A 13,823-nucleotide genomic window follows, 5' to 3' on the forward strand; every position below is an offset into this window, starting at 1 on the left:
AAACTTAGAAATATGTATTTTATTGAACTAATTGTAGAATGGATTGTAGGTGATCCAGTGGGCACGCTCTTGCTCCTTCTCTGTTTTGTGAGAGGTAAAGAGGGATTTGTAGACATCGCTGGCCTTGGGGTCCTTGGCCACGCTGAAGTCGTTTTTCAATCGCTTGAGTTCGGGGTCCTGCATGGCGTTCACGGCACCCAGGCGCTTGTGATTGGCGACTCCCTTGACTTTTGAGCTGGTTGAGGGCTTCGCTGCCTCTGTTGTGGATACACAAGGCTCGTCGGTCTCTGTTTTGATCTCCACCTTCTTTGCCTCCTTTTTCTCTTTTTTCGACGACTTCCTTTTGGCTGCACGCATTTCCATTTTGACCTTCATCAGCTCCACGTCCTCTTCATTGCCGTTCAGAACGACCATGTCCTCGACACTGTAGGGAGTCTGGCACAAGGGGCAAGTGCTGGCCGAGTTCCCTTTAATCTGTTTTAGGGCCCTCTCGGACACTACACATCCACAGCTCCAAAGTGCAACGAATCGAAACTTTCCTGACATCTCCAGCCCAATCAGCTTGCAGATATACGGAGCATGACGAGTGTCTAGTAGTCCCTCGGCCTTATCCTCTTCTGTGAAGGCGGGATTGGGGGTCAATTGTAAAGTTTTAATGTCCTTGAGGCTCTTCACATGCACTGACATCTCGGGCATTTTCTCCTTTTCCAGCAGCCGCTCGATGAGGCTCTGTTTTGAGTACAATCTGCCCATTCCGCACATGGCTATGGGCTCCTGCAGACGCTGCTGCGTCAGGGTGCAGTGCAGCCAGCGAAACTCTCGCTCTGCGTCTTTGTCTTTCTGCAAAATATTAAATGCGTTTACTGTTGATTCTTTTATTTATTATTCCATGATGTTTACCTGTTCTGGCTTTTGTTTGACGCGGACCAGCTCGTCGCGTTTGGGTATAGTTCCGCCATCACATCCCATGATTGCTTTTTCTATTATTTCTTAACTTTTCTAAGTATTTATATAGTTTTTTTAATTTTTATTTTAGGGTGACTGGCGACTTATCTGGAAAATATACCGCCTGACCCTCGAAAATATACCAAAATATACTGAAATATACATTGTCAATAGTAAAATATACCAAAAATATACTGACGGATGCATTGATATTCCTTGATATTGATATTCCGTTTAATATTACCAGCTAGCTGGGAGCCCAAACAAAAATTTTACCGATACCAGCTTATTAAGGTCCCAGCTAAAACAAGCTAAAACAAATAGTTTTGTGGCGTTGCCAGGCCCGGGCCGTTCGTTGTTTCGGCGGGGCCCGATACCGTGATATTTTGTGATATGAAAGTCAATTTTTTTTTTTTCCCTTTTGTTCAGGATTGGCTAGTTTTTAGAACTCTTTTTCATTGGATTGTTTACATATTAAGGTTCAAACAAAAACGGCCAAAGCATAAAACTTAAATTTTGACTAAATGTAACGTCATTGTTGCTGGTCAACCAAGTTTCTTCTATGCGTATGGGCTTTGGTATACCTTATTTCCTTTAATTGATGTTAAATTTGTTGTTTCAGGCTGCTTTGAAACATTAATATTGCATTTTCGTAAGATTGAGTTATTTTTTACCTATCTATGCATATGTTTTGTGTTTTATATATACATTTATCCCGGTTCTGATACCTATTACTGGTACCCATGAGCTACAAAATTTCGTTGATGTCTTTTTAATAGGACACTGAGTAGTTTCTGCATTAATTGGAGCCTGAAATTACAAACAATATCTCAAGTCCATAATATCCATTTTCCGCCACAGTATGCAGATTGTTGCTCATCCCCCGTGCCAAAGTTGCACAGCATTGCTGCTACTCCATTTCCCCATGCTGCTGAAATTTTTTCCCATACAAATCAAATATCTTACGGGAAGCGTATGGAATGACGCAACAATGAATCTTTATTCCATACGCGTTCCCGTAAGCATTTGATTTTGTAGGGAATAGCAGCATGCTGCCACACCACGAAAATGGGGAAAGTCTCCACAAAAACACTCTATTCTCCACTGAAAAGAGAGCACTCTCCACGAATGAGAGCAAATTTTGAAAACGCTTTCAAACTCTGAATTGAGAGCGAAAAATGTCAGTATTTTTGGTGCGCTAAATTGAGTTTGGCGGTCAATTTGAAATGTGGTTCAAACAAAAGCGGCCAAAGCAAAAACGAAATGTTGACAAATGGACGCAGTGTTGCGGCAACCAACCATGCGTATGTACTTTGTAACCTTATTTCTGTTATGATGTTAAATGTTGTCCAACCTATTGAAACATTAATAATACCAGATTGACTGACCATAATGCACATGTTTGTGATAAAACATTTACCCGTTCGATCCTATATTGGAACCCGGAGCCAAATTCGTTACCAAAACGACGAGCCATTAATGACCCTGAAAACAACACAGCCATAAACCATTTTCCCATACAAATCAAATGTATCGCAACAATGAATCTTCATTCCACCGTCCCGTAGTCTGTTCTCACACCCGAAAGTCACCACGAAAACGCTCTCTTCATGGCGCTCATTTTCAAAAGTATATTAATATGGAAAAATAAATATTTCACTTGATTTGTTTTGTCGAGTGTGACTGGAAGAAACGTCATTTTCATTATATACCGTAAACATACCGAGGAAAATCATATTCATCAATTTTAATATTCCGTTGAATATTACTAGCTAATTGGCCCTCTCAACCCTAAACAAATAATTTTATCCGATAGATACATACATTTTTTACAATATTGGCAAGTTTTCAGAAGTCGTTTTTATTGGATTATTTACATATTAAGGTTCAAACAAAAGCAGAACCACCTTTCAAAATCAAAAAGTAAAAAAAAAAGTGTTCTTATTCCAGTGACCGGCAGTGTATATCACATTGGAAGAATTTTCCTTGAATATCCTCAAGGTGCAACGTGCAACTTTATTCATTCTTTGCATTCACTCAGAAATCGAGAAATGGACAAATGATCTAAAATTTTATGAGCATGTATGGGGTATAGTATAGTACCCTGCATACCCCATGTTATACATTATTGTTTTGCGAAAACATAATGAACATGACCAACAAAAAACTCTTCATATTTTACAAAACGTACATTTAAAAAGTCAAAGTAGTCTTAAATCATTAACAGTTGATTATTTGGTTCTATCTGATTATAAAATATAAAAAAACCATTGTTTTTTGTTTGCTTTTTTCACAACCAGAATATAATTCTGAATAATCATCGCGATCGGGAAAAAATGTATTTATTTTAACCTTTTTAGTATGCGAAGAGTCAATTGTCATAGTCGGAAATCAGTTCTAAACTCAAGATAATAATCTCAATTATTTGCTTGACTAATGCCTGCTATTCGGCGATTAAACCTGGTACGACGTAAGCGTAATGCAATAAGTAGTCGGAATTTCCGTTATAATCTAACTCAAGAGGAAAGTGCGGAGGAAAATAAAAGGAGACGTGGTCATATCGCAAAGGCTCGCGCTGCACAATTACCACAAATTCGACAAAATGTAAATTTAGACTTGAATCGTGCTGCTTTCGAATACGATTCCGCAATCCCCTACAAATATCTCTGCTGATTGACCATATTTACTAGATTGCCGAATCCGAATCTGAATCAGATCGGATCGGATCGTTATTATAGCCAGAATGAAGAAATAAATTTTCAGTTGCTTCCCCCACCTCCTACAGCACGAGACCTCTACTCACTCTGTCTCTCGCTCGCACACTCTGCCTCGTTCAGTGCGCGAGCGCCCCTAAGCTACATTTTATATGTGGAATCGACATTGTAGATGTAAAAGCAGATGTAGCAAAAAATGTAAAATTTAAAATATTTTAAAATTCTACATAAATTATAAGCTCACATATTGACATACTGACTGAGTACTGAAGAGTCGCGTCCACAGAAGCGACTCACACGTTCCTTCTCGTTTTTAATATCAAGGCGCCAATAAAATATTTGTACTTCAATTTATTGCCGGCAGCTATATTTTATAGTTTAAACCTACTTAGTGACCAGCTCCTACGTATCCGTGAAGGGGCAGTGCTTGGCATAAGGCACATCTATGCAAATGCAGCCGCTGGCGCTGAAAGCATGTGTTTTTAATATATATTTGAAAATGAAGAAACGTTATTTAGAAGTTAGATCTCCACTTACTCGTCCGGGGCATCGTTGCCTATATGGTACTCCCGCAGAAGTGACACAAACTCGAACGGATTTACTTTACCGCTGACTGGCAAACGCTTGGGCCCGCTGAGATTCAGACACCCATTGGGGCAGGGAACGCCCATAAACCTGCTATGCTTGTAAGTGGCCGTGGCCAGGTAGCAAATGCTCAGGAAATGCGAACAGCGGTATCGTCCTGTGACATAGAAGGAAGTTGGTACGAATAAGAGAAGATTGGACTAACATATTGAGATTTCTTACTAATGGGATTTCCCTTGCAGTACGGTTGAATACGTCCACCATTTACGCAGTAATTGAGGTGCCCCGTGTTGTCCTCCTGGCCAAGGTATCCAGCGTTTGTGTGGAGAACTTGTATGACACTCGCATCGTCGCGGGATAGTCGAAATGTGTTGCTCTTCTTTCGCTCGATTAGAGGACGAGCCGGATCCAGACCGATTATGCGATATTGTTTCTTGGTCAAGTGGTTGCTGATCATGCCACAGATGTGGGCCCCCAAAGAATGGCCCACGCAGGTGATTTTTTCCCTGATGGCGCCATAATGGGTGAGAAATGCATAGATCTGGGCTGTGCACTGGGCCGTGAGTCTGGTGTTTATCAGAGAATGCAGGTAACAGGGATATCGCGTCAAGGGCCGCCAGTCCACGGTAATCACGTTGAAGTCGCGCGATAAATAAGCTGTATAATGACAAGTAGAAAAATCAACATTACATCTTGTTGCCCATGGCCACGAGCTCGGGCACGGGCACGGGCAAGTCACTAACCATCCTTCAGGAACTGCAGGTGAATGTCGATGGCTGTGCCGTTGAAGCCGTGGACTATGAAGACCGTTTCCCGATGCTTTTCGAAGCCACCCTTGTAGAGAGTCGTTGGGGTTTTTACATTTAAAGCCACTCCTCGTCGTGGCCCATTGCTGGAAGAGAGACGGAAGCGAATCGTTATTTATGTACATACTCTGCAGAGTAAGCAAATGTTCACACTTCAGCGACTATGATATTGTAGCAAAATTGCAAAGCATGTCAGGAAATAATTACTTTACAGTCAAGACATCTTAAAATGCATCTTAATCTTATTCTTATAAAATTGCAATATTTATTGCAATAATATTAAATCAATAATAAAAGCGGACTTTCCGCAAAATTTCGATCAGATATGTACATATATTGACAAAGTTTCATGATCACCACAAAAGATGATCAACAGATGATTCATATGAAAGTATATGTTCCCTAAGATCTAGAGTTAGGAATCAACCATTCCTATAATACCTGAAACTTTTACATATTTCTTTAATTAACCATAACAGCAAGGCATAGTTTTTATAACAAGTGTTTATCACACTTAAGCCAATTCTTTGAAGCGATAAACCAAATTGGAAAGTCACAACTGTCGGAACCGATCTTATGGGTCGATCTTATGGTTCTCGATGATGTACGGGATAAGGAGCTCACAGCTGCACAATCCAAAAGCCTCAGGCGGTGTGGGTTGGAATTGACTGCCTTCACTGCGTTCTGGTTCACGACTTAAACTTGTATCCCTTTTATTCCCGTTTGTAGGCGAGAAGACCATTGTGGATAAGCTTCGAGCTTTAATTTCCAAGAATGAATATTTCATTCCGGTAACTCTTCAGTGTTGCAAAACCATCAATCATGAACTCCTTAAACGGTCCTCATCGTGTAATCTTCGCAAGAATTTCATGTTACCGCAACAATGCAGCCACTGCTATCCGAATATGGTGATACCAGGCGCGCATCTTTGGACTGGTGGTGGATCTGGTGATCGGGAGTAGTCTGGCAGTGATCTTTGGCGGAGGCTTGAAGCTTGGCTTGGCCCAGACACGTTGAACGACTTCGACCGTCGTTTGTTAAACAATTTATTTGTCAATTATTAACACCAATTGACTCCACCGTCGACCACGTTTGGCGGTCAGTGCGGTTGATTCAGGCCTTGTACAGCTGGGAGCATCTTTCCTTAGTGGGTCAGCGTCCGGTTTGCGAAACAAGTTGCTCACCCATTAATTGCACTCTTATTTTTTGGTATTCGCCAGCCATATCCTTCTTGTCACACAAGTCTGTATTTTGGGCGGTGACACACTAACCGAGTGAGCAAAGCAAGTTGCCTAACACCTGACTCAGCTTTCTCCCGTATTGTTGTGGCACATCCTCAATAAGAACTGTCCCACCCTAAACTTACGGCGAAAACAGTCGATACTCGATATGGGGGCTGGGACAGAAGTTCTTGTCGAGCAGGAAGCAGCGCAAGACATTCAGGTCCAGGGCACCGCTGCTGAGGAGGTTCTTCCAGTCCATTTGGTTTATCAGCAATGATTGGACATCTGAAAAATGTTCGTGCAGGTTTATGTATTGTTGATTAAATAAATTATTTTTTTTTAATTTTCGCACTTCTATATCAGTAGGTAGTACCTTTGGCAATTAGTGTGAAAAGGCAAAGCACGACAAGAAATTTCATTTTTAACTGGAGTTTTTTTTAAATGAAATTGTATTCAGATCCGTTGTCCGGGATATAAATATTTAATTTTATATGTTTGCAATTTTGCTTTCACTTTGTTCGTAAAAGTTTATTGCTTAAGCGTATGAAATATTAATATGTACATTTTACGTTTTTTGTTGTTGTTGTAATTTTCAATTATTTTGTATAAGTTATTAGTGTTAATATTTGTTGCTAAAGCCTTCACTTTACTAATAAATCTCTTTAGTGTCTTCTTCTTTCAAAGATTTTTTTTTTATAAACCAGATTCCACTCGACATTTTGCGTATAACTTGTCCACTCATCGGTAATTTGCACTCTGATCACATATTTTTTTCGTCGATATCCATTTTCTCTCTTCGTTTGATTTCATCTTAGTCCTTTACATTGAACTATATAATTTTGATTGTTTCGCGGCCACATCGGACAACGTCTTGCACATTCGCGCACCGCGCTGCGAATGCGAATGCGCAGCGTGAAAAACGCGACCAGGGAAAATGCAGTCTGAGGCAACGGCAGCGCAACGGCAAAAACTGGCCAAAGGGGCCGCCTGCTCTGCCGCTGGTTGCCTTGACTTTGCCTCGACCGCCTCTAACATGGCTGGAAACGTGAACGACTTCGGATCTTGTTGTGGCTGGGTGGTGTCTGCATGGCGACGTCTAAGAAATGAAAATCCATGGCACACGCAACGCTGCACTGACTTTGATTATGAGTTTTCATCTGGAAATTGATGGTTAGATTTACCTTTCCGACTCAATGCCATTGCCTCCTTCATGGTGCCTGCGGATCGTAATTCGCCCTTGTTTCATTTACATAACATACTCGTACCACATGCATGGCATGCGAACTCTCCTAATTCGGCTTGACATTATTTCTAAATGTGAGCTCATTTTGTGTCGGTTGCAAAATGTTATCTATCCAAAATCTTTTTGCATACTTGCTCGACATAAATTAATTGCTTTTAGCTTCTGCATCGACCTGATGGGCAAAGCCAAAGCACACATGATACCTTAAATGAGCACAGAAAAGTGAAAGATTGGAAAGTGCTTTCGCTTATAGCGGTCAATGTTAGGCAACAAGGCATTGTATTTATAAGATTCCGAAAGTAGTGAATGCTTCTTATCCGATCGAAAATGCACTGATATGTACGCGAAAAAATATTCGTAGCATATGAAGATAATTTATGTACATATGTTTAAATATTTAGAGTATGGGGTATACTTATTGCATTTGTGTAGATATCTGACAACGGGAAATAAGTTTATCTGTGTATCTACGTATCTAGACAATGACATTCATAGATTTCTAAAATGGCCATGTAGATCGATTTTCGTACACACAATTTATTTTAAACGATTACATTCGGATTGGATTGCAATTTTTCCTTTTATTTGTGAGATCTCTTCCTTCTTGGCGAATTAAACATACTTCTCACTGACACCAAAATGGTGTTGTTTATGGTGTTCAAGTTATTTATCTCTGCGAACATCTAGATTGTAGAACAACACATTGAATGCCCTTCGTTTGTGTTGCTTTGGAGTTTTCTTACCGAAATTGATATTTTAATATTCTACCTAAAAAGTTATTCTATTAGATTTTAGTCAAACTTTTGTTTCTTCACTTAATATTTTACAAAATTACACAATTTTGTTGGTAGTTCATAGAAATTCCCAATTTTTAAGCTACCATCCATTTATGGAATACTTTGAATTTTACACCTGACTTTTAAGTCTTTCGCGAACTCACCTGGTAAACAGTTGGAATCCTATGTAACGCTTGGGACACGTTTCCCACAGCCATAAATGACAGTTGAATGGATTCAAATCGAAGTTTCCATTACGTAAGAAGAACTGCAACGCCTCAATATGATATTCGGCTATAAAAAGAAACCGCGGAGAAACACGCGTAGGTATTTATGCAAACAAATCACACTCCCACTCCTTATCGGAGGCGCGATCATCCTCTTACATGCGTCTAAGAGTGGATTCAGGGAAAGTAAAGACAACAGCACCGTGATAAGGCTGGCCATTACTTGAGCCTCACGAAGTTCGCATTTAAATCACGTAGGAAGGAGAGACACACTGGGTTAAATGGGAGGCTTCTAATTGAATGCGCCACTAGATGTTTGGGTACGACTGCCAGTAGTTAGTAGTCCACAGACTAAGAGCTTTTTAAAAGCTGTGTCAGCGCAAGAAACGAATGAAAAACTACCGAAAATGGCACTCACGAACGACCCGGCGCCGGGTCTACGTCTGGGTGACATTGGTTTGTGGGGAGTTAGCTGTTGTTCGTTTTCATTCTTCGGTTTCATGTGCATGTTATTGTTGCGTGTAGCCGAAACCCCGATATCCATATCATTGCACAGACTTCGCTACACTCAGAGAAACGTCAGATAACCCAGGCAAGGGAAAACAAGTGGGGGCATATATAGTCGTACATATTTAGTTCAGTTGTATAAATATTCTTCAGAAAAAACCAGTTACCTATTCAGATAAGATTGTATTCTTTAATAGAGATTATAGATCATAATTTGAGATATAGGTTTTAGATTTAAGTAAAATACAGTTTAACTGACTTTTTTATCCATGTTTGTTTCAAAAAAAGCTCGAACTTTCTACAACGAATTTCTTGTAGTGTTTTATTATCGACGACAGATTTGAATGGGTTTCACAATTCTCTGTATCGTTAATTGGTGTTGATTGCAACACTTGGACACCTGCAGGCTCCAGCAGCATCCAACCACAATGCGGAGAATTACAGGCGGAGCTTTTAACCAACTAAAATAAATCACCGAAAACATATAAATAAATAAAAACAAATTAAGGCTTTGGTAAAAGTTGTGCCATTGATCTTGGTGGAGCAGAAATTAATTGTTAATATTTTATCTCAAACCCGTCTCTTCTATCTATGGGAATATCGTTGCTTATATTTTAACTGTTGTATCCGCCCCCGGTCTACTTCGGCCCTATACCCAAGATGTTGATCCAGGGTGAGATAGATAGAGTCTTCAACCGATTCTCTCTCACGTTTTGCAATAATTTAAGAGACAACCCAGCCAACAAACTTACAAAGGCAAATAAAACGTACTCGTAAAAAAAGTTGTCAGCCCATTCAGTGACAATTAATTCTGGCAACGACTGGGAAAATACAAGAGACAAGTAAAAATTAGGAAGAGCGCGGTCAGAAAACCGAAATGACATCAATGCTGTCGAAAGACGGACTTTTCCAAGCACTTGCAAACGTAAGCAAACAATTTTGGTTCAGGCTAGAGCAGCTGATTGAAAGTAATCAGATCGTTGGCCTATAACACCGCAAAACGGGGCTAAATTCAGCAGCAACACATTTAAAGTTTTGATATATTGCACTCGTAGCATTGCAATGGAAAGGAAAATGAAAATGCAAATGCAAATATAAACGAAAACTTTGAAGTGCAGTGAGAAGAAAATACAAGAGCACCGCAATTGTTTTAGTTTTTTTCATGCCTGGGATTCTCTACTCTTTTTGAAGATGGGCATTATCGCAAAATGTGAGGGGAATGGACTGCCGTCGCCTCTTATAAAGTTGGAGGTGCTGTCAGTTGGCACTGACCCCAAGGGTCTTAAGTCATAGAAAGCGTATCAAAGATTCGTCATTATCAACTATTACCCCCACCTTTTCTTGGCGTTTTCTTTTGTCTGTCATGGTTGCAGATTTTAGCCAATCTGCTTTAACATTTCCACCTTAATTGTGGTTGTTGTTTTGGATGGTTCATTCATCTGGCCATGGTTACTGAATAAGTGGGGATTGCGTAGCATTTTCCTGGATTGAAGTGATACTGAGCTGGTTTTTATATTACTCAATGTTATCCACCTGCCATTGTCTTCAGAGCAAGCATTCAGCCCCAGGTAATTATTATTTGCATCTCTCTAATCAGGTTTGGCACCAACCAAAATGCGGCAATTCGTTAGAAAAATTGGAAAAATGTATTCGAAAATTTGCTGCACTTTTTAATAAAATTTTCAACATAAATAAATCAACCTAGAAAACAAAACATTCCTGGATCTTTCTTCACCAATTGATTAATTTTAAAAATTAATAAGCCATAAACAATGGTTGTTTAATTTTCTCATGTGAATTTTAATCTCAGTTTTCGTGAAAATTGTTGTGCGTTATGAGGCGTAACTTCGGCTGAAATATAGTCGGTTGTAATGCTTTACTACTAGAGAGTATTGTATGCCAGATGAATTGGGTAGTTAATATAGATTTTTAATTTTACTTAAAGATCATGAATATCTATAATAATAAATAACGCTTTACCCGATACTTAAAGAGTATGTGACATCCAAAATTTTGAAGATACGAATAAATCGAACACGCAGATTCATTAAGATATAACGGGTGGTTTTGGTGTGAAAAAGGAGAGACAGATGTTGGAAAAATGACAAATATCAAATATTCCTAAATTCGAGTCATTGAATGAAAAGAGGATATGCGGATATGCAAAAATTAACATAAGAACACAACTTACGGTCGTGGTTCCTCTGTTCTCTCAATGTTTTTCCCATCTCTCATGAGAAGTGCGATTAAAATTGAAAAAATTGTTGAAACTAACAATCAACCAACAAATCCGTTAGTCTAGAACTAACTTTTATTGTCTCTGAGAACTAGGCGCTCATCAAGACGGACGGACAGACAGACATGGCTATATCGATGTAACACTGACTGCCGTCTCCTCCTCAAATGGCACTCTGCATGCGGGACTCTGGAAATCTTTATTTGTTTATTTATTCGATTAGATTTCAAGTGATAGTTATTATTAATTCCGTATATATTTTATAACGAATACAAGATGATTTTTATTATTTTCACCAATTGCTTTTCTTTTGGCTGACAAACAAAACATCTTTAAATTTCCGGGCTATCTTTTGCATAGAATTGAAAATTTATTTTCTTCTTTTATTTTTTTTCAGTATTACTAGATAGTCAGACCCCTCAGCACTGAAAATATACTTTTATTTTATTTATAAATAAGGCTTAAAAAAGAAAGGTCAACAAAACTGTGCACGCATTATATTTTTTTTAGCATGATGACTATACGGTAAATAAACATGTTCTATGTAGTGAACTTGGAACAAGATTTACATGAACCTGCTGCTTTTCTTTTGATAATTTTCTCATTTTATGCGAGCAATTCCATGCATTGGAATTCAATGTTCAAATTCAGTCTAGGCGGTTTGAATATTGTACTTTGTACAAGAACAACATGGAGCTACAACAACCACAGGGAGCCATGTTCCACCCAAGTCGGCCCACTATTGGAACAGAAAGACAAATTAGGAACACATTTGAACTTCGCGCCAACACAGATGAAATGAAATCGATAGCATAACCATTGTTAGCTAGAGATGACAAAAATAATACTGCGATACTATATCGAATATTCGCGTTGTCATGCTGACAACAGCTCGATGCCATGAAACCGGGTGTTGCTGAACATTGTTGCGGATTTTGCAATTTCACGTTCTATTTGTTGCCGTTTGGCACCAAAATGTTTAAATTAATTTTACTAAGATAGACATTTTGAAAAATTGTTTAAATACAATTTAAATATTAATTTTAAGGTATTTTTTTTATTGAAATTAAGCATTTTCTTCACTTAAACTACTCTTACCACCATTACCATTCCAATTTAATGCATAGTAAAATTCAATTACAATTTAATTTTATTTGCGAACAATCGTAAGAGCCTCAGCCAAACAAAAAATGCCATCAAGAAGATAATTCCACTGAGTCGCTTTCGTTACTTATGCAAGTTCCAATCAATTTTCCATTTTCCGCATACACCCGACGGATTCCTTGAGGAAATAATCAGAAAAAGCTTAGGCTACTTACAGTTTTGCTCGTAGTTTAGAACTGACGCAGAGCCTGCGATGCGATGCTTTTCCACGGCTCTAATCAAAATGCGCCATAAATTCCAGCAATAGAGAGAGAATGAGAGAGTAGAAAACTGCTTGCGCTTTTGTTTTCCTTTGGCTTTTCCTTTGGCCCAACTTTACTAATTAATTGTGCACTTGAGAATTTTAAGCAAACTCGAAAACTTGCCAGGATACGGCAGGAAAAAGCCAGTGGGCAGAGAAAAGGAGGAAGAGATTGCGAATGTGAGGTGTTTGGCACTGGCAAAGTTGACTGGTAAATAAACTAACAATTTTTCCTACTTAATTAACAAAATTGTTTTAATGCTCTTCCACACCCCTTTCCATGGCCCAACCATGCCAGGCTCCACAGAAATGCCAAGTGAGGCGTTTAGCGATGACGGCGGCGACAACGACGCTGTCAACATTGACAGAATGACAGACTTAATGACTGAGCAAACAACACTGAAGTATGAGCAGGACAGAGGCAATAATTAAACTTGCAACAGTCATGTAATGGAGCCCGAAGATAGCTGGGGTGTGGAAATGATGCTGAAAGGATGCGCGAACGGCATGATTATGTTTGAATTACCTAAAAATATTTGCTATTTTTGATCAGACAACTTTAATCTAGCATCATATTTACGTTTGGAATATTTACGTTATTCTTAGTCAGCTTTTGTGTTCTTGCTACTTGTTTTACTTTGTATGCCGCGAAAGACCCAATTCCGTTTTATGGAAATTGAAGCTTGCATTATCATATAAAGCAGTTTTTGCCCCGAGCAATATCGAATGCACAATTTCCCTGCTTACATTGGCTACTTGGCACAACAATAAATCGCGACTTTCGGTGCAGGGCAGCTTGCATGGAGCAGCTTATGAATTGCATTACAAAGTCGCATAAATTGTCGTATTCGCACTGCGCCAAAGAATGCGCAACAAATCGCCTGGCGCCCAAATGCATCTATCATCAGCAAAAAGTTGCATTCATTGCGAAAATTCAATCTGATGTCGGGAAGCGCGAGAATTATGAGCTCAGTCTCGGATCGTTGTAGGAGCGGTGCTCTGAGGGGGAGTCTAAAGAGCCAGAGGAGATGGCGTGAAGCTTCCCGGCTGAATTATGCGGACGCTTTGACAAGCTCTTTTTCCGCTCATCTTTCCATTGACTTTTAATGGTTCGCCTCGCATTATTGAGATTTACAGTTTGTGGATTTATTGGCCA

General features: G+C 39.3%; 2 protein-coding genes across 5 annotated transcripts; both read right to left on the reverse strand.

The window, feature by feature from the left end:
* Positions 1-4: 4 nt before the first annotated feature.
* Positions 5-1,044, reverse strand: LOC111073969 (replication termination factor 2). Its single transcript, XM_022366541.2, has 2 exons — positions 901-1,044; positions 5-840 (listed from the first exon to the last, which is right to left on the reverse strand). The coding sequence occupies exons 1-2, from the start codon at positions 967-969 to the stop codon at positions 28-30; spliced, it is 882 nt and encodes a 293-aa protein (XP_022222233.2). The 5' UTR covers positions 970-1,044; the 3' UTR covers positions 5-27.
* Positions 1,045-3,971: 2,927 nt separating this feature from the next.
* LOC111073968 (lipase member H-A) lies at positions 3,972-9,135 on the reverse strand. Of its 4 annotated transcripts, none has more exons than XM_041596005.1 (6): positions 8,679-9,135; positions 8,457-8,586; positions 4,988-5,136; positions 4,467-4,901; positions 4,197-4,401; positions 3,972-4,125 (listed from the first exon to the last, which is right to left on the reverse strand). In XM_041596005.1, the coding sequence occupies exons 1-6, from the start codon at positions 8,737-8,739 to the stop codon at positions 4,062-4,064; spliced, it is 1,044 nt and encodes a 347-aa protein (XP_041451939.1). In that variant the 5' UTR covers positions 8,740-9,135; the 3' UTR covers positions 3,972-4,061. The 4 variants fall into 4 exon arrangements, with proteins under 4 accessions (XP_041451939.1, XP_041451940.1, XP_022222231.2 ...); XM_041596006.1 differs by adding an exon at positions 6,417-6,558 and having other exon boundaries at positions 3,973-4,125; positions 8,457-9,131; XM_022366539.2 differs by lacking the exons at positions 8,457-8,586; positions 8,679-9,135 and adding exons at positions 6,417-6,558; positions 6,647-7,139 and having other exon boundaries at positions 3,973-4,125.
* Between the last annotated feature and the right edge of the window lie 4,688 nt (positions 9,136-13,823).

Source organism: Drosophila obscura, unplaced genomic scaffold (assembly GCF_018151105.1).
Source record: "Drosophila obscura isolate BZ-5 IFL unplaced genomic scaffold, ASM1815110v1 contig_9, whole genome shotgun sequence".
NCBI classification, from domain to species: Eukaryota; Metazoa; Arthropoda; class Insecta; order Diptera; family Drosophilidae; genus Drosophila; species Drosophila obscura.